This window comes from Notolepis coatsorum (assembly GCF_963971535.1).
Source record: "Notolepis coatsorum genome assembly, chromosome: 11".
Taxonomy (NCBI): Eukaryota; Metazoa; Chordata; class Actinopteri; order Aulopiformes; family Paralepididae; genus Notolepis; species Notolepis coatsorum.
Window position 1 is genome coordinate 38,718,395 of NC_140175.1, and position 22,040 is coordinate 38,740,434.

General features: G+C 42.7%; 1 protein-coding gene across 2 annotated transcripts in view; it reads left to right on the plus strand.

Annotated features, from left to right (window-relative positions):
* Positions 1 to 22,040, plus strand: part of abl1 (c-abl oncogene 1, non-receptor tyrosine kinase) — a 158,968-nt gene that overhangs the window by 110,250 nt on the left and 26,678 nt on the right. Inside the window, exon 1 of one of the 2 annotated variants that reach the window (XM_084325434.1) lies at positions 13,882 to 14,502. The exons of the other annotated variant lie outside the window; for it this stretch is intronic. Coding sequence (XP_084181560.1) covers positions 14,418 to 14,502 — 85 coding nt within the window. The 5' untranslated portion in view covers positions 13,882 to 14,417. Of the gene's footprint in view, positions 1 to 13,881; positions 14,503 to 22,040 lie in introns of those variants that run through there. 2 annotated transcript variants of the gene reach the window in all.

A 22,040-nucleotide genomic window follows, 5' to 3' on the forward strand; every position in this document is an offset into this window, starting at 1 on the left:
TTTCAAGTCTTACTGGACAAAATTAGGTTTGAGTTTTGAGCTTCCTAGTGACGATGTCACACTAGGATATCAACACACAGGTTTGGAAACTGGAAGAGCTCGATGCATTAAGCAATATAAATAAACGAATAGCCAATAAATGTGAAGTTATCTTTGAACCTCTGTTGTCAAGCCTCGTCAATATACCCCCCCCCCCCCCCCCCTTTCCCCACTAATGGAACTGGTGTCGTGGAGTCACTCTGCTGTCTAGGGTACAGCTAACGTTAGTTAGCTTGGCGGCTAACTTAGTTAGCTTAGCGGCTCGCGTCAATTCAATTCAATTGAAGGTCTGAGCTGGTCTGTGTCTAATGAAATGCGTTTTGATTACGTCATCACAACAACACATTAGGTCACGAACGTAACCCTGTTCTTTGACATTCTGTGATATTTTTTCGGGCCTAAAACCGAAAGCCGAAAGGGCCTTTTTTAACCATTTTCGGCCGATATGTTTTGGTGGCCGAATATTCGGTGCATCCCTAGTTGAAATGACCGGGATACACAGCAGGCGAAGCTGTCGCAGACTCCTGATATTTAGCTCCCCAGGTCTGAGCTCCGCGGGCCACGTGTAGCCCCTGTCGGGTTGATAACCAAGAGTTTTATTGCCTGCTTTTGTGGATTTTCCCATTCCTTTTGAGTTCAGCCTAGTTGTTGAGTTAATGATTTGCTAGAAGAGTCTTTGACTGAAAGTCGGGGGTTGAGGCCGGGGTTCGGGTGCCTCCCACTTCAAAATGAAGAATTAATTGACGTTGAGACGGTCTCGATGTGTCCGTCAAGCCTCTTGATACATCCTCCACACTTGAAATCTTCTTTCATAGGTGGGTTTGATTGAAATTGATTGAAAATTGTATTAACAGATTGCAGAATGGGTACAATACAGTACAGCTCAATACACACAATTGTTAAGGGGATGCAGACTAGAGAAAGACTTTCGTCTTGTTTACATCAGGGTCCCCCATTTTCAATTCATAACATTTATGACATACACGACATACAAATATACAGTACTGTTTATTTACAGACAGAATTTCTAAAAGAGAATATATACATTTGAGCATTTTGAGGGGGAGGAAACTGTACATTGGGGGGGTTGGGCGAGGGGGGGGGGGGGGGGGGGGGGGGGGTAGTGGGGTTGGACATTTACCGGGGCCAGTTTCGAATTGCGGCCTCCCGTAGGTGCTTTTTTAGAGTGGTTTTGAAGGTGGGTAGGGATTCACATTATTTTACGGCTGTGGGTAGGGCCACATTGTTGTGGCATAATTGCAAAACGTGTTTAGTCCCTTGTTTGAGCAGAATCTGGGTTGAACATGATCTGTGGAACTCCCTCTGGTGTTGTGGTCGTGGTATTCACTGACCTTTGGGAAGTATTTCGACATGTACACTGGTGTAGTGTATCTTGTAGACCTGGCCCATTGCAAGTTGCTGTACATACTCTGTCGTCTACTCTAAGGTTGTCAAAATGGGCAAGGTTGTGGTTGGTTTTAGGAGTGAGGTCAAGCAGTAGTCTGACCAGTTTGTTTTTTGATATTTGTAATCTTGTTTTTAGTGCCTTTGAGGTGCTTTGGTATAGGGCTGGGCGATATAACGATAACGATAAATATCGCGATATATTTTAACACTTTAACTGCCGGGAAACGCTTTACAGCGTCATTCCCGGCCATGCTCAAGTTGCCGAAGGACGCTTTACAGCGTCTTTAATATCAATATTTCCAAAATCTGTGATCGGATTCATATTTCCCCTCCGCTGGCCTGAGATCCACCAGGAGGACCCACTGAGCTCTCTGGCGGTTCAGGAGCGCCATCTGGTGGCCGATAGGCGCAATCGCCGAACAGGAAGTGCTATGGTGGTTGTGCTGGTCGGCCATATTACTTCCGGGCACTCGGTTTGGCTGCCGGCACTCTGGCTTGTCACAATATAATAGCGATCCATTGCCAATAACTCGATAAACAACATGATTTGGACGTATATAGTATTATACAAGCTGGAAATGGTTCATCAGGATAAACATCCCATAATCGAAAACGGTCTACACCGCGCTGATCGTCCAACGGCGCGAGGAAGATCCGGTGAGATTCAGCGTTATTCTTGAACGTGTTCCATATAAACTGTTATGATGAACATATGACCCACACTAGATGAATGATATAACGCTGCCCACGGAATTATAAACGATCCCCCGCCCATCCGGTCATCATCAGATCATACGTAGATCATTCTAGAAGTACGTCCAATTGAAATTTTTTATATCGCCCCGATTGCCATCAAACTGTATTTCATCATCAATATAATGCATTTGGGGCTATAGATCACGTTCTGGAGAAAGCTGCAGAAAGAGATGAAAACATACTTTATTTTTATTTTTTTAACTTTCTTTTTTAGCGTTTATCGCTTTTCTGGTCAAGCATGACCGACAGAAACAGGTTGAAACGGGATATAGAGCAGGGGAAGACATTCTGATAAATGACGGCGGGTCCGGGAATCGAACTCGTGTCCACCAGATCCGTGACGCAGCACGGTTTTCCCCGACGCAGAAATGGCGCCGAGATATGCGGTGAGCTACTGGAGCTCCCCCGATGAAAACATACTTATACATTAGACCATACTTTACTATGAATATGTGAATGAAAAAGTTTAACGTTGCTACACAATGAACAATACATATAGGACTTTGAATGGGCCCTAATAATGGCAATGTAGCAATATAATTTAAAAAGTTATAGCCATGCAAAGAAGGGGTACTTATCCATAGACAAATAGAGCTGGCAACCCATGGTATAGCATGAATTTAACCTCCGGCACCCATAGTATCGAAATAAATTTTTTTTTTTTTTTTTTTTTTTTTGACCTGCAACAGGGTAGTTTTAAAACCAGAGACAGTGGACAGACTTTCTTGCCTGCAACTTAAAGTAATGGATTTGCTTGTCCAAATGACAATACTGACCAAATTGAGATTTATTTTTCTCTTTCTAATTTAAAATACAGTTTGAAACCGTCTGTACACAGTAGGCTATGTGTGCTAGCAGAACTAGACTCCAGTCACGAGTTGGTTTGTCCACCAAAAAAGCGCCAAAAGATCGAAAATAAACTAGCAGAGCCAGAACTGTTCAACTCCCCTGGAGCCACAGCCAGCAGAGAAGCCGGTTTACTTTAGTTTTTAAACCAGCTGCAGCCTGAGAACTGGAGTGTGAGGTGATGTAACACTAAAGATGGCGGCAATGACAAAGAATTGCTGCAAAATAAACATACATCTGTTGTTAAAAAAAAAAAAAAAAATTATACTATTTCGATAATTATCGATATCGAGAAATATGATAACATTATCATATCGTTATCGCGATATGATTTTTTTCCATATCGCCCAGCCCTACTTTGGTACCATGAGGTGCAAGCATAGTCGTAGTACCCTTGAATGAGTGCTCCTGTTAGGGGGCTTTCCCACTAGGCATCCGGGGTAGAATCCGAGCACGATCGCCCCAAAATAAGTGTGATGAGAAGTGAACGCTCCGCTCCGTCACCAGGGACGCGAATCATCGTCCCCGGCTACGGAACGTAGCGTGGTGTGCAAACAAACTTTACCAAAACACGGAAGAGGCTTGCCCAGAACAAGTGGTTCTGTTGGTGCTAACCTGCTTGCCCAGAATAGAGTTGTATTCATACTTCAATTTTAAAATATTATTTAGGTCCGTTTGGGATTGTAGTCTGTTGCAATTCAGCCGAGCGCTTATGTCTCTCTCTCTCTCTCTCCCTCGACAGCAGCCAACTTAGTTAAGGTGGTGTTGAGTATAAGATATAATGTGCCCTCTCAATACCACCTTAAGGCTCTCTTCACTTCTCACAGTCAAGAAGAGCACTCGCAAATATCACTGTCACAACCTGCTGCAAAATATCATTGCGCACTCTCCCACGCGTGCGCCCGTATTACGATCCGTGCAATAATATTCACGGGGGTATGTCTTGTCATGCGAAAGAAGTTCCCAATGCATTGTCCCGTGGGATTATGCCCCCCTGCAGCGAAATTAATTAGTCCCACAGAGCCATGCGGTTAGCACACACACACACACACGCACACAGGGGAGAGACGATAGCGCTGCCGGTAAAGCACCTCATTTGATCCCGAAATGCTTTATCCGAGAGCAAGAAGGGTTGAAACGCCAGCTATAGCAAACCAACTAAGTGCATACACCACCTGCTGTATTGGAGTGCTGCTCTCCTCTTGTGCTTGGGAACGAAACAAGATTGTAGTGTGAAAGCAGGCCAGAGTGGGAGGGGGGGCTATCACTCTCGAGGATGGAGCGAGGACGGAGCGAGGACTGAGCGGACCAACCGTTCCTAATGAGAAAACACCCTTAGAGTTTTCAGGATATTCTTGTTTACCAGAGAGGAGATCCGGTACAAGAATCATTTTTATTTTTTTTTTTAATCCACTTTTTCTCCCCATTTTCTATTTTTCTCCAATCCCAATTTCGTATTTCCAATTCTTCCCTCCCCTGTCTTGAACGTTGCTAGACTATGCCTCCCACTGGTCGGCTGTAGTGAGGATAGAAGCCTTGCATCACGTGTCCCCTCCGGTACACGAGGAGGCAGCCTGTCGCATTTTTTCACTGCAGCAACGCGTGGGAGGCTCATGCTGCCCCTGATACTTCCTGTTTCCGCCACACCGGCGCCACCCAACCAACCTGTAGGAGTCGCTGTCCACAACGTCCAATCCCCACCCACCGGCTTTCCAACCCTCTTAACACTGCCAATTGTGTTAGTATGACAGCCGGCCAAGCCGGTAGCAACGTAGAGAGCTGGGCTCGATACTAGCATATCCTGCATTAGTGGCGAGCACCTCGCCCACTGCGCCACTCAGCCGCCTAAGAATCTTGTTCGTTGGTTGACTTTTTTTGCCATTTTGTCACAGGAAAGATTTGCCTCTAGGATGGAACCCAGGTATGTAATTTCATCTTTCCTTGTGACAATATTGTCACCCACTGTCAGAGAAGCCGTTGGCCGTTTGTTATTTGATCCAAAGAGAATGGACTCTGTTTTACCCAGGTGTAGTGATAGTTTGTTATCAGGTGACGGGCATGACTACAGTGGGAGTCTATGGTTTTACGTTAGCACATACTCTGAGTCAGGCTTTTCCCACTTTATGATTGGAAATTCCAGTGAAGGGGTTAGCGAGCCAGTCAGCCAGCCAGCCAGCCAGCCAGCAGGCTTCTGTCCTGGGCTGTGTGATTGAGCCAGGTGGGTTCCCGCCAGTCTGGAGTCACCCACTCCACAGGCCCTCTGATCTCTGTAGACGTATGCACGCACACACGCACATGCACGCAGATGTTGGACAGTGTAATGCCGAAATATAGGCTAGATAAAAGGTAAGTAGATGGAAATGTATTTAACATCCTCTGAGATAAACATTTTCTATTTAATTATGATTAGAGCATTAGACTATCCAGTATCAATGTTGGCTCCTGTTGGAATTGAATCATAGTCTATTGTTATTCGATCACATGCAGGCTTTCGATTTTGTTATTATAAAGGTGAACTATACCCACTTTCTGAATTCAAACTTGTTATTAAAATATTATGGTCTAAGACGGTACAAAAATGTCCAATGTCCAAATCCAGAAACTAGAGTGCTAAAACTTAAATTTGTCATCTCTTCCAAGGGGAACGCTCATGAGTATATGAGACCACTACTGTATAATGAAGCTCAATTGGGTATAAATAAGAAAACAAACATTCTGTGGGTCCACAAAGTCAGTTTCCCATTCATTGTCAATGGAGCAGTTCCAGACATTATACCTGATTGAGTCATGCATATCTGGTTTCTGATTAGATCACTCAGTGATTAACCGCGACGGGCATATGGTGAATGGGGATGTAAAGGCATGTTGGGGACGCATTTGTTGGACGCGTTGCGCGCAGAGTTTACATAGGGGCAGCGCGACTCCCGACAGCGCGACATCATCACAACAACACGCGAGGTTGTTAGGTTGTTTCTGTTTCAGTGATATATTTTCGGTGAAAAAACTCTTTCGGTGCCGAAATTTCGGTGCATCCCTACTACACACTGCTACACATGCAGAGACCCCTAACCTACTGCATGCAGTACACACTATCACACTACACACTGCTACACATGCAGAGAGCCCTAACCTACTGCAGTACACACTATCACACTGCTACACATGCAGAGAGCCCTAACCTACTGCAGTAAACACTATCCAACTACACACTGCTACACATGCAGAGAGTAGAGCCATATGGAACCCGCGATCACGGAATCGCGGACGGAATCGCGGAATTGAGCAATAAAAATGGAATCAACTATCAATTATTTTTTTTATTTTTTTTACTTTTTTTTTTTAATGTTATGGGACTTGTACAGCACTTTGTTCAACTTTGTCACTGCTGTAAAGTTTAAACCTTTTAAAATCTTAGACAAACAAAGCACTTTGCTTTCATGAAATATTGTAAGCCGTCATTTGAGGCTTTATAAAAGCAGCACAATGAACACAAATCTGTCAGTGCCGAGTCCGACCTCATCTTAAATAACAAACAGCATTGCTTGTTGTAGTTAACAAAGAGAGGCAGAGTTGATTTTGCAAAAATATATATAATCTTTTTTTTTTTAATCAAATTTTATTTTCATATTCGAATCCCATGCCCATCGAACGAAGCTTCGAAGCTTCAAAGTATTTAAGACAGCCCTATTAAATGACTGTTATATCTTATTAAATTGTGGACATTTATTCATTCCCACTTATTCGACACTATTTCTGATGGTAAAATGAGCGTACAAAGCAAAATACAGAATTCTGAAATAGTAAAACGGAAAAAACGGAATTTGGAAAAAAATAAAATGGAATTTGGAAAAAAATTAAACTGATTTCATATGGCTCTAGTTTCTGGCTTTGGGAGAGAGTCCGTGGAAATAACATTGTAATTCTTGATTTGGATGGTGCCCCTTCTAAGATTTTAGAGGCTTCCAATGTGTTCAAGGCATGATGACCTAAGGGTGGAATTAGACTTCCACATAGGTTCTTTATCAGCAGTGGTTTTGGGGGTTTGAGCATTTATAATTCGGTGTGACCTTTTTGCTAATCCCTCCTTCACATGAGAGTAAGGCCTACCTCCGGTCAATGGTTCACACCCTCAAGACCCCGCCGCTCTGCGTCTTCTGGCCGCCTCAGACCCACTCCTATCCGAACTCCGGGAGGGTCATCAAAGAGAAGCCGCTTATTCTCCGTCCATGCTCCACAATGGTGGAACAAACTTCCCACCACAGTTAGGACAGTCAAAACCAGACCAGGACAGTCAAAACCAGACCAATCTTTCGTTGTCGACTAAAGACACACTTCTTCAATCAATATAAAAAAAATAAAAAGACTTTTATGCACTCTTCCTAATATACTAACATACACTCAACACTGCAGCACTCAAGTTTCAACACTTTTATGAACATTGTTACTCAGCTGAGCTGTACCTTTCCTGCTGACTTGTCGTACAAAACGTATAAGTCGCTTTGGATAAAAGCGTCGGCTAAATGACCGAATGTAAATGTGGAAATGGCCAGAAGTGGGCCAATCACAGTGCTTGCGGTGCTGCATCATCCTACATGCAGTTTCATTTTTGGAGAGGTGCACATACGTAGGTGCTGGTTGACCTACGCTGGGACTGGCAACCATCAGCAACAACGATTTCATGTTCCAGTTAGGGCCGGGCGATTAATAGATTTTATCGATTAATTCGAATTAATGATTTAGGACTATTAAAAAAAAAGAAATCACCTTTTATTTTACAAAAAGTGATGTTTGGTGAAAGTTAGATTTGCACTTGATTAATCCCAATAGGGAAATTATTCTTGTTTGATGATCAAGAGGCACCTTTTATTTATTTTAAGTGAAGTTTGGTGAAAAAGCAAGTTATTGCACTATTAACACTTTCAGTGCCCATGACGTCATATGACATTTTATCAGCCCAATGCCTGAATGCCCACGACGTGTATTAGCGTTTAATTTCTTTTATTAGCGATCTGATTTCATATTTCATCAACCGAGTCTCCCGTTGGTACAGCAGCTCCTGCAGCAGCTCAGAATGGAAAAAAGCGCCCCCCTATCGTCTATCCCTGTGTAACTGCAGGTCAGTCGCTTAGACTGAGAGAATCGATTTTTCAGCTCGCGTCTCCACGTACACATACTATCGATAATCTAGCGTTTATTTGAAAACTATTCATAAATAGGCCGAAAAATGACAGTTTTTGTGTATTCTAGAATATTCCAGTAAACGTCTTATCATGTAATATTTATATTTCCCTTGAAAACGAGGGCTTTTCAAAATGCTATAAAACGAAAATGAACCGATAAAAAAACTCCCCTTCGTTCGACAATGTTGACTGGAAAACGAGTCATTGATAAGCGACGGGCAGATTAGACACATAGCCATAATTTAAAACATAGATTAGGCGTTATTAACGCTAACATTGAAGTGGATGGTGGGCATTCAACCGGTAAATCAAGGTTAAGCTTGGGCTCTGAAAGTGTTAACACTATCAGTGCCAGCCTTGTTTACCTTTTTACCCCGTTGAATGCCATCATCCACTTCAATGTTAGCGTTAAAAACGCATAATCTCTGTCTTAAATTATGGCTATGTGTCTAATCTGACCGTTGCTTATCAATGACTTGTTTGCAGTCAACATTGTCGAAACGGATAGTTTTTTTAATCGGTTAATTTCCGTTTTATAGCATTTTGAAAAGCCCTCGTTTTCAAGGAAAATATATAGATTCCGTGATAAAAGGCATTTACTGGAATATTCTAGCATACACAAAAACGTTGTAATTTTTCGGCCTATTTATGAATCATTTTCAAATAAACGCTAGATTATCGATAGTATATGTGTACTTATGCACGCTATAGACGCGGGCTGAAATATTGATTCGCTCATTTCCTGATCGCGCACACACAGACACACACACACACACACACAGGGCAAACGCTTATATCTCTGTGAAAACAGCTCTAATTATCCTAAGACTGGTAAAATAAATTCCTTACCTGAGATCAGATGTTATCCAAAAAGATTATTCCAATTCCTGATCGCCATTCCAAATATCGATCACGCTTATTGATTAGTGTTGGGTACTGTAAATACATAATCCACACGTTTTCCCGGCCGGCGAGCACAATGGATTCTTCAGTTGGCTTGAGGGAAAAGTAAAATGAGGAAACTGGCCACCCCCCCTTCGTCAGTGTAAAGTAATGGGGTGCAGTTACACAGGGAGAGACGATAGGGGGCGGTATCTTCCCAATTGAGCTCAGAGAGACTCTACAGAACTAACCTGAGGCTCGATTGATGAAATATGAATGCAAATCGCCAATAAATAAAAAAAAAAACTACAAACAAACGCTATAGCGTCAGGGGCACTCAAAGGTCGGCATGAACTAACGACAAAACATGTCCGTGGCACTCAATGTGTTGAAAAATGTTCACTGTGCTCCTAAATTTCTTTGTGTGCTCCTAAATCTTTATTTAGATTTTATTTATTTAAATTTGATTTAGGAGCACATGTGCTCCTTGGGAAAAAGGTTAGCGTAGAGCCCTATATATGGAGACATTAACATTACGTTATCAAACATAGGGACGAAGACTGTAAAAAAAAAGTGTCGACAATGTTTTATAATCTTTGTTAATTTTCATCATAAAAATTCTGTGCCCCCGAAATACAAAAAAAGCCCCTGAAAATCAATAAAGGGGGGCAAAAAAAGCCCTGGAATTTTTCTTTTAATTTCTAACCCTGGTTCGAAAGATCTATTTGTTGCCGTTTGAACGCCACCTCACTCGACCAAATCCATGCCTCGGTTCTCGAGTTACATGATGATATGTCAGGCGAGCGTCTTTTTATGCGCCGCTCATCAGATGACCACCCCGGACTCCAGACGCTCCAGAAATGCCAATCATACACTGATGGCGTGTACACTCCGGCTGTCGGCGTTGCCTCCGGCTTAGGCCGGCCGTCATACTAACTCAATTGGCAGAGTTAGCGGGTGGAAGTCGATGGGTGGTAATCTGGACGTTGTGGACAGCGACTCCTACAGGTCGGTTGGGGGACGCCTGCACAGCAGAGACAGGAAAATGGCGGGGGTAGTGTGAGCCTCCCACACGTTACACCTCGCCAAATGAGAATCCGCGCTGGCAGGTGAAAAGATGCGACAGGCTGCCTCCACATGTATCGGAGGGGACATGTGATGCAAGGCTTCTATCCTCCCTACAGCCAGTGGGGGGCATATGTGAGCAACATTCAAGACAGGGGAGGGGAGAATTGGGATGGGAGGAAAATTGAAAAAGAGGAGAAAAAGTGGATACAAAAAAAAACACAGCGGTGGATGAGGAAATGGATTTTGGAAAGCTTTTTTTTTTTTGCCGTCTCTTTTACGCAGACGTCTCTCAAAGACCCATTTCTGAACGGATTTCTATCAAATTTGGACCTGTACTACATAAGAGTTCAGGCTATTGAACCACAGTTTTTTCTAGAGTTGTTCCGATACCGATACCAGTATCGGAAATGCCGCCGATACTGCCTAAAATGCTGGTATCGGTATCGGCGAGTACCCTCTAATGTTGCGCTCCGATACCATATGACGTAATTTATCAACAACACTGCGGACGTTGGGCTCTGTAGATACTTTATATACTCATACTTCGCTGGGTGAGCATTATAAAACAAACGTGTGCTTAATCGACCGTGAATTAAAGTGTCAATTGCCATTAACAGCAGAGCAGATACTTTCTTAAAATGCCATTGTCCCGACAGCGCTGTTGACTGGGAGCTCTGATGAGTTCGCTTGGTGGCTGGTGTTATTAGCATTGAACAGCTAACCGAAAGCTAGCTTTGACGTTACCTTGGCTAAAGTTGGGGCTATTAATAATCCAGCAATAATGACTGCAGATCTGCAAGCAAAGTACAGCAAGTTGGCAAAGGAGTATTCCAAGTTAAATCACAATGTCACCGGCAGTAACGTTACAGTCTTTCCATATAGCGGTAGCTCATGCTAGCTAACCTAGCTCACGGTAACGTTGTCATTGCACAATTGCACGTCGCGTACACAATTAATGACATGTTGCGGACAGCCATATCGGCGACAATGTTTAGCTTTTAGTGCCAAATGATAAGAGTCTGAGTCGGAGTCTCAAAAGAGAATGTTGAATATTTATTGTGCAAAAATCACAACAACAGAGCCTCTGGTACTAAACGGAGCCTTCTTGTGGAAGCAAGTGCAGCAACGAATAATGTCCTTGTGGAACTAATGTGCCAACAACCTTTCCGTGGGTGAACTCATTGAGATAGTTTTCAATTACTGATACTAATACTAATCTATACAATCACCTGTTGTTGAATAAATAGCATTACTTTATAGTTATTACTAAAAAACAGTATATATAAAACAGTAGCTGTATTTAAAAAAAAAACGTTTTATAATTTATATAATATTTTTTTAATTTTTTTAATGTATGCACTGGTATCGGATAAGTATCGGTATCGGCCGATACCCAAAGCTTAGGTATCGGAATCGGATCGGAAAGGAAAAAATGGTATCGGAACATCTCTAGTTTTTTCCAGCTTATACCTCTATGCTGGAATATTGGAATATGGAATCTTGCAACCACTACAGAAATAATGTTGTACACAAGTTCAAGTTCAGACCTCTGTTACTCATTTCATTAGCACTAAAAGTGATTTTCCTTTTTTGCATTAGTAACTTCAGAATGTTATCTTTCAAACGAGACCAGGCTCATGCATGTGCTATAAGTATAACGTATAAAGCTAAGCTTTGCAAAGAAAGTATGCAGTCCTCAAGTTCAAGTAAAACACAGGCAGGAGATGATGGCTCTTGACAAGAGACATAAACCCCTCCATGCTAGGCCTCTCATTTTCACTTCAGACATTTTAATGAGCTTAATTTTCATTCATTTGCGAAGATTTAGTTTGTAAATAGGGATAGCCTACTAGAATATTTAGTAGTCTTTGCAATACAGTTCTTGTATACCTTATCCTGCAGCCAAGACCTTGATGAGCCAAGACCTTCAACAGAATTTGAGTTGAGTAGAGATTTGGGCAGTGGCCAGCTGGAGCCAGAGAGTAAATCCACCTCTGTCTTTGTAATTGGCAGGGAAACTGATATTCTTACAAAAAAACATAGTGCAAACTAAGTAGGGGTGCAAAGGTACACGTATCCGTACCGAACCGAACCGTTTCAGTGTGTACTGTACCGAACAGCTGTGTAGTGTACCGAACGAATACAACGGTATGTTAACCACTAGTAACGACCACCCACCGGATGCTGTTTTTTTCACAATCTAATATAATTATTATAATTAAAAAAAAAAATTTACAAGTCGATTATTAATTTCAATATAGAATATTCGTTGACAGCCCTACAAGTACAATTAGTTACTGCACACTACATCACCCCTGAGTGGAACGTGGAAAGCCAAACTTTCCCCCACTGTACCGAAAACCTGTACCGAACCGTGACTTCAAAACCGAGGTATGTACCGTACCGTGGTTGTGTACCGTTATACCCCTAGTGCAAAGTAATTCCAGGATTTAGCTAAGAAATTGATTATGGTAAATTAAATTGATCGAAAACTATTTTTGACAACCAAGAGAAGAGCAGAGAGTGGCCTCAAAGCGGGCTATTTTTTTTAGCAATAGTGTGGCCATTCCACAGGCTAATGACTGCTCTGATGGTCAAACTCCTGTTTCACATGATTAATGTTGCTCATGGTTCTGCTTGAGAGACCTTGATCTTGTGACTCTGGCATTCTGAAGTCTGGACCTCTGTTGATGGGCTCAACGCATTAGCTGCAGACGTCTCATCCCATCGTACGCAGAACAATACTCGGAGACGGCTGAGAGAAGACAGGAGCAGAACCATACTCACAGCTGAGAGAAGACGGGAGCAGAACCATACTCGGAGACAGCTGAGAGAAGACAGGAGCAGAACCATACTCAGAGACAGCTGAGAGAAGACAGGAGCAGAACCATACTCGGAGACAACTGAGAGAAGACGGGAGCAGAACCATACTCGGAGACAACCGAGAGAAGACAGGAGAGGGGTATAGAGGAGGGTCATGTCGCAAGAGCGCCCGACTCCTGCCAAGGATTCTGTGTTCCTTCCAGAAATGGCCAAACAACGGCTTCTCTCCAAAAGCACATGGCCCTGCATGTTTGATCTCAACAGAAATGTCTTCATTTTGTTGAAACATATTTGATTTTCACAGTCACTGCAGTTCCTGTTGAAGTAGCCCACAGCGCCTTGATGCAACAGTGTTTGAAGTCCAGAGAGCAGAGCCAAGTAGGGAGACACAGGGAGGGTATACTTTTCTCCCTGTTATCAGCTCTGCCCTCAGAGCTTCAACTACACGTCAGTCTCACTTCCAGAACCCATTCTGTAACCTGTAAACATTTCAGAGTGGAGAGAGAGACATGAGGAAAGAGCAGGGCAGAGAGAGAGAGAGAGAGAGAGAGACACAGGACTGAGAGAAAAGGGGGAAGGGGTGTTTGAAAACTCGGGAGGAGGGGCTTCTTGAGAAATTGCCTTGTGACTCCCAACAGAAGGACAAGCAGGGGGAAAAATCAGCTCTTATACTTCAGTCTTAACTTTATTTAGAGTTTGGTCTTTGGAAAGCTTCTGTCGCTTTTGTTGCCAAGAGGTTTGGCGTGCTTTCGTTTGTATTCTAGTTGGTGTGTGTGTGTGTGTGTGTGTGTGTGTGTGTGTGTGTGTTAGTTCTCTCTTCCTCTCTTGTGTGTGCTTGCTGGACGAGGTGGGAGGGCCCAGCATGCTGATGTCATCCAGTACAGCAGGCAGAGCCTGAAAGAGGCCCTTTGTTGGCAGCTTGTAGCACGAGCCAGTCCCTGTGCTTCGGACACACACATTAACACAGGGGACAGGAGAGAGGGAATGGCACCGTTCGGACAGCCCCACTGCCCACTCAACTGACACATCTGCATGTCCAACACGCTTTTGGACTGAACGGGCGCGCTTTCGGGTCATTTTCTGCATCCTCTTGAAGCGGAGCTAACAACCCAGAGAGGAGAAGAAGAAAAAAAGATGGAGCCGCTCGCAGGAGAACGTTTTTAGACTTTGCGGGACAGAGCGGAGTTCACTTCTCTGTTTGGAAGAAAAGGGGGTCGCAACAGCTGGAAGAACCGCTGAAAAGAAGACGGCATTTTTTTCTTTTTACGCTTCCATTTGTATTTTACGTTGGTTCTTTGTCTTTTCATACAATATTATATCATTTTCCTGCCGAGTGTTTACAGAAGGGAAACATTGGAGGGACGTTGGCTTTGAAAAAGGGACACAAGTTTTCAAGTGGGAAGTGAAGGAAGGCAAATGAAAATGTTGGAGATTTGCCTGAAATTGGTGGGGTGTAAGTCTAAGAAAGGCATGTCGTCCTCCTCCAGCTGTTACTTGGAAGGTAAGAAGTTTTAAGGAGGTTGTTTTCTGTGGGTGCCGTTGTTTCTAAAGTTTGTTTGTCAAGAGAAAGATGGAACAGATAAGGAACGGGAGATGTACTCTACAAAGACCTTGATAATACAGGGGGGGACTTGCAGGTAAAAAAAAAACAAACGGATGAGGTATATCTGTGTGAGGCCTCGGTTGTTCCTGGGCTCTGGAAATTGGAGGAGGGGGAGAAGGAGAGAGCAGGAGGAGAGGGTGAGGGAGGCCAGACACACTGGCTCGCTGCAGAGGAAAGCAGTGGAAAAAAAGAGAGGGAGGAGAGAATACAAGGAAATCTGATTCCCGGCCACGGCCCGTTGTTTATGAGGAGAGGGCATCTAATCTGCTCTGTTCCCTGACCTCCATCTTGTTTACGTCTTCCACATATAATGAGGTTAAGAGATACTGTAGACATGGATTTGAAATTCCTTCTTGTGGTCCGCAGACTGTAGCGGGTGTATTTTCCATTACTTCCAAGTTAGCGTAGGATCTCAACTACTCGAAGCAATAGTGAGCCGAGTGGATTTGCCTGAACGAACCATTAATGAAATTCTAAGAAATCCAGGGTACACAGTCTTAGATATCATCAACGGAGTAATTGATTTGTAATGGAAGACTCTGTGCTGGCCTCCATGTGCCAAGGATTGCACAACCAAATGATTTAATAGTGCAAATAGCCCTGGAACGCTCCCCAGGAAAGTGGATGACGGTGATCAAGAGCTTTCAATAACACTCTAAAACTTCAGAGCTCTGCACACACAAGGTACAGGGAACCTCCACCCCACTAATCAACGTAAATAAAATGGTGTTTTATTTACACCATTCTGCAAATTAATGCAATCATGCAAGAGGGACCTCTTTAAATCATATGCTAATTAAAGGCCAAAGCATATTTGTGAATATTATTGTGATGACAATCCAAGAAATAACTCGTACAGCGTAAACAAACCCTACATACAAAAGAGTAATCAACTAAAAGTCTCGCGTCAACCAACAAACTAGTTGACGAATTGACCAGTTATCCAAAAATGTCAGCTTTCTTAAACTAGTAGGTGTTTTGAAATTGCAAGAACAAAGACTTCACTCCTAACTTCCTTCAATTCAACTATATGGACAAAGCAGCATCAAACGGCCCTTTGAAGCTTTTGAGAACCTCCTGAAGGTGGGGGGTTGTTCAGCCCAGGCTGTTCACACTACACCTTCCTCCCAGGTTCAGTGGCTTGGCCTGTCTGACCTCAGGTAGTCCTCCCTCATGCTCTGTTCTGAACACACTCTTGTCCAGATAGCATCTCCAAACAGTGGTTAGACCTCCAGATGTAAGACCTGATTCGGCCCGCAGCTCTCGCCTCAGGTGTTGAGGGGTGATGTGCAGCAGGAGCATTCAAGCGTTCGTCTTTTCCCCTCTGCTCCACAAGCCAGGAGGATTTATGGCGGTTTGGGTCTAGACTGCGTCATGGAACTGGCCCAGGCTATTGTTTGGATGTCAGTGGAACAAGTCGTGGTGTTTTGATGATTCCTCTTGAAGTAGCCTAGTTACTGAAGATGTTATGATGTGCTTCCTTTCTGCCTTGTATCAGTGTGTCGTGGTTAGTTTGACTTCACTTCTATTGCTCATAACAGCATCGTCTGACCTATTATGCACTTTGGGAGTTCCACACATAATTTAATCATCTGTAGAGTAGTATTGTCCGGGTGCTGAAGCCAGGATATTCTGTAATTCCTCCCACTGCAACAAGACCCTGGAATTGCATTTCTGTTCTAGTATCTTTCTTTCCCTTCTCTCCCTCTTTCTTCTATATTGCCTTTATTTTCCTGTCTCCTTGTGAGTGCGTGTTGTTCCGGTGCATTTGTCAGTGTGCTGTCACCCCCTCACTGTGGTAATACCAAGAGCTGTGGTATTTGCGGTCAGACAAATGGACATGTGTGGCGTGGGCTGTTTGAGTGTACTGCCCACACACTTTTATGACCGGCCTAACCCCCACACATGTGTTCGGTCGTTTTCCTTTTTTCTCCCCTCTCGTCACCACTCAGTCTCTTCCCAGCTCTCTTTCCTGCCCGGCAGCACCAGTCGTTGACAAATCGCGTCTGTTATCTTTTCACCACGTGAATCGCGGCCTTGTCCATTTTTCCTTTGTCCACTCTCCACATTCAAGGGCAAACAGTTGTTGGAATATCTCTGGTCTTTATGTAGCCCTTGGAACGAAATCAAGAAGAAGGTGATTTGTAAAATTATATTTCGTCTTTTAATCTGCCAATCTGAATATGGTGAATTCTGTGGCAAATGAATGGATTAAGACTAGTCCTAGACTGAGAGTTGTTTTTGTGGTGATCTTTTACTCATGGATGGGCTTCATCCATGTCTTTAATACCCGCCAGTTGTCAGTTGAATTATAAAGCTTAACTTGTACTTCTGCCGCAGAGGCCATAGAGAATGCTCTCTGACATGCCGCACACCTCCTGAAAACTTTTAACTATGTGCCAAGTACCACAGACGCCGTGGAGGTAATGATTGGGCTCGAGGACAATGAGGCGGGATTTCCTGTGTAGAATCTGTATTATCAACAAAACAAAGACTAATCTATTTCAGTGTAGGCTGGCAAATTAACTTCACAACCACAATTAACTTCACCACCACCACATGTAGTATCTACTCATGGAAGATTAATAAGAGGAGGAGGCGAGGAGCGTCATTCTTAATTATTCTAAAAAGATTGTCATGCACCTATATGCTTGAAACTGCTTGGCTAGATCATTATCCTTGTAACAAAGCTATTTGTAAAGAAATTAAACAAGTGGCTTGGCATTGTTCATTTAAACATGACATACTTTGAAGGCCTGTCTGTGAGTCTGGCGCATTACCATGAATGATTTGGCCGTGCGCGAGGTGATACACATACACCATAAATGTGTTTAAGAGGATGAATCACAGACCCAATGTTTTCACAGAAGTTATTGGACGCACTGGGAGACGGCACTACTTCTTACAATTGAATGTGTCTCCCAGTTTTAATGGAAAGCCATTTTCGAACGTTTCTATGACTACACTGACCCATCTTCTTAATAATTCCAGGGTCTGTAATCTCCCTAGAGTAGAGTGTATATACTCCTATAAAAGCCTCCTCTGGAATGTTAATCATTCACGTCTATAATCACCCCATGCAGAGCACCCATAGTTAAAGTTCAAGTTTCAAGTTTGTTTATTATTTATCACAATAAAATACATGTACTTTATGGTGAAATGCTTGGTTCTGTATGAGCCCCTGAGAGTGTGCTTCATACAGTAAAAAAGTAAGTAAAAGAGGAATATACAATACAATATACACTCTAAAGTACAGCCTAAGTACAATCTAAGTACAGTGAGTAAAAATGAGTAAACGGTGAGGTACAAATGCAGACAATGAGGTACAAAACTTTAAGGTAAGGTGCAAATCATCATAGAATGCAATCATCATTCACATCTATAATCACCCCATCATGGGTCCCCATGCACAGCACCCATAGAGATCATCATTCACGTCTATAATCACCCCATGCACAGCACCCATAGAGATCATCATTCACGTCTATAATCACCCCATGCACAGCACCCATAGAGATCATCATTCACGTCTATGATCACCCCATGCACAGCACCCATAGAGATCATCATTCACGTCTATAATCACCCCATGCACAGCACCCATAGAGATCATCATTCACGTCTATAATCACCCCATGCACAGCACCCATAGAGATCATCATTCACGTCTATGATCACCCCATGCACAGCACCCATAGAGATCCCAGGCATCTTGTCAGCTTGGTGAGCTGTCCATGGAGGAGGATACCGCTTTGGTCCATTTAGTACAAATATGTGTGACAGTGGCTCTCAAACCTTCTTTGTGTCAAATTGATACACATTAGGCCCCGGACCCCCATCCCATTAGATCTAGGCCCAGGTAACCCCCAACCGATTAGATCTAGCCCCAGAGATCCCCATCAGATACCCCTTTTCCACCAAGACAGTTCGAGGGCCGGATCGAAGCTGGTGCCTAATCTCGAACCAGTTATTTGCGTTTAAACCGCCCGAAGAACGGGCTAATATTGGCCAGGAAAACTGGCTCTAGAGCGGCACCAACACTTGGTCTAGAACCAAGAGCCGCGTATCTCTGTCTGGGGGCGGGATTATTGTGACCAACAAGACCAACTACAGAGAGCTGGTCATGCGGCTATTCCAACAAGATATCAAAGGGTTAACGTTAGCTGCTACACAAAATGTGAATGTGAAGTGAAATTACTAAACTGTTACTTTAGCATTATTCTCTGGTGGGGATCCCTGGAACCCCCTCGAGGACCCCTGGGGGACACCTTCCTTGTTTGACCCTATTTTAATAACTCCGGTTAAGTCATGGTATTCCAGGTTATTTGTTGTCTTCATTCTATGATGTCAATTCATGACAATTCCATGATTTCTTGCTCTAGTATTTTAGGACAATTATATCATCAATTTAGTCTTGGAAGTTTGATTCCATTCCATGAATGTTGGCAAACAAATGGATCTCAATAGCTGTTAAAAACGCAATTCTTTTTTAATGGTTGTAGCTCAGTGACTCTATTTCTCTAGCCTGTTTTCCCAGCTGAGGAGGTGTGTGTGTTGTCCCAGCTGAGGAGGTGTGTGTGCGTGTGTGTGTGTGTGTTCATGCGTGTGTGTGTGGCATGAGAGGTGTAACGTACCCCCAACAAACACGTGTGACAACAGCTGAGCAGGCCACACAATCAAGGTTCTGTGTGAGCCTGAACACTGAAGTACTCAAAATCCCCCTCCTCCATTAGTGCTACACGATTTGGGGAAAGTGTGATTGCGATTATTGTGGACAATATTCAAATTGCCATATAATAAATAAATGGTGTCATGAGTCTACTTGCTTGGTTATCAAGGAAAAGGCAGATATTACTGATAGTTTTGAAATGTGTATTTCTCAACTCAATTTAGAAACGTATCCACATGGCAGATAGGCAAAGTAGTGTAGATAGATAATAAAATGGATCAAATTACCTTACTTACCAATGGCAAGGTGAAGTCTATGGCTAACAGTGGAACCTTTGTCATTAAGCTGCACCACCTTAAAGATATTACTACCGTTTTCTGTTGTTATAGCGACCTGACACTCACACAGGTCCGATGCATCCAATGCCTCTTTCAGGCCAGAGACTACCCCTTTTGAACAGGCTTACTCCTGGTCTTAAATGCACATAAATCGGAGGGGTGTGCATGTCCAAAAGCAAACATGCAAATTATTCCACACAGAGTTTACCCTCCCAGCTCTAGACTTAAGTCTGCGTAATTACAACCCGCCCCTATGTCCGAACACAAGCCGATCAAGACGTTGTCCGCAGTATTCACACAGTGAGCGAGTGGGCGTATTGATTAGAGCTGTGAATCTTCACTGGCCTCACGATTTGATTAGATTACGATTCAGCTGTCCACGATTCTTTATTACTGCACATGGCTACTTTCTCATCAACAAGCAGTCAGATACATTTACTTTTATTTAGAAAGTTCTTAAATCAGAATGTCAAAATAAATGTATTTACTAGTGTTGCATGATACAGATACTAGAAAGGTATGTTGATACCCAGCTGTTAAAAATGGTTCAATACTCTTTTTAATTAGTATCAGTATTAGTATCAATACTTTTAGAATAGCCTGATGCTGTATTTTCTATGAGTTGAGTGGATGCATGACCAGAGCACTAGCTTTAATAATACAATAATAATAAATTATAATATATTTGATTTGTTGGGCGCTTTATAGTTGTGGAGCAAATCCCAAAGCGCTACATTGTAAAAGAACATAAAAGCTAGCAAATCTTAAAAAAAGAAATTATTAAAATTTTTATATCGATTATGTTCACAGTTGTTTTCCGTGGTCTTCTGGGTCTTTTGGTGTTGCTGAGCTCACCGGAGTGTTCTTTCTTTTTGAGAATGTACTATAACAGTTGATTTGACTACACCTAATGTTTTTGCTGTCTCTCTGATGGGTTTGTTTTGATTGTTCAGCCTAATGGTGGCTTGCTTCACTGATGGTGACGGCTCTATTATGGCTTCACTGATGGTGACCGCTCTTTGGACCTCATATTGAGAGTTGACGGCAACAGATTCCAACACACCTAGCCATGGAACAGCTGAGCATACAATTGTCCAATTATTTTTGGTCCCTTAAAAAGGGGGAGGCTCATAGATTCATGTAATTCCTACACCTTCACCTAATTTGGATATAAATACCTTCAAATTAAAGCATGCACTTTCAAATCAAATCCATTGTGGTGGTGTACAGAGCCAACATTATGAAAATTGTGTTGATGTTCAAATATTCATGGTCTGACTGTATATAGGCACCATGTCTCTTGCCAAGTAGTTTGTTATGGAGTCAGTGATTTCTTTAAGTTTCTGTGAGGTCTTATCGTATGGCATAACACTGGCAAACGTATCTGTAATTGTGCTTTGTTGTTTAGTTTGGCTCGTCAAAATCAGTGCTGGTCTGATTCTGTGGTCCTAGTAGTCACATGGCCATACACACACTTCACTGCCTGAACAGAGACTGATCTCTCTTTATGGGCATAAGGTTAGCAGACTCCACACAAACAGAGTACAGGTTGTCACGTTCACACTAGGGGTGGGAATCGCCAGAGACCTCACGATACGATACTATCGCGATACTTGCGTCACGATACGATAGTATCGCGATACTAAATATATCGCGATACACTGAGTATTGCGGAATTTCTTTAATTTACATTTTTTGATCAAATTTAATTTATTACCTTTCTTCAACTGCAAAGTAAAACTGTCGACATGTTTTATCTAATAAAATAAAGTTCAGTTCAGTCTGTTCATCTCACTTCAATATTTTTTATTGCAGAACATGGTATTTTCTCAAGCAGACAAATGTAAACACTGTAATCTGTGTTGCATGTACCTGACAAACTGAACTGTTTGTATTAGTCATATTCCAATTTAACTGAATGCACATGTGTGTGTGTGGACTACTGTAATATTACAGGTATTGAAATGAACAATGCAACTTCCTTATACAAAAAAAAATTAATTAATTTTTTTAATGAATAATTAAATATCGATACTTGGCGTCCCTGTATCGATACAGTATCGCCACGCAAAGTATCGCGATACTACTACGTATCGATTTTTCCCCCACCCCTAGTTCACACACTTATTTACACACACGTTTATTTAATTAAATCACACTTTTTAGCCTTTTTTGTGCTTAATAATTGCACAGGCTGACATTGCAATTGTGATCAAATTGATTGTGTGCAGCATTATCCTCCACCCATCCTCTTTCTCACTCTTGTCTCTCCAGGGCTGTCTTCTCTTTATCTTGTCTCTCCAGGGCTGTCTTCTCTTTCTCTTGTCTCTCCAGGGCTGTCTTCTCTTTCTCTTGTCTCTCCAGGGCTGTCTTCTCTTTCTCTTGTCTCTCCAGGGCTGGCTGTCTTCTCTTCCTCTTTTCTCTCCAGG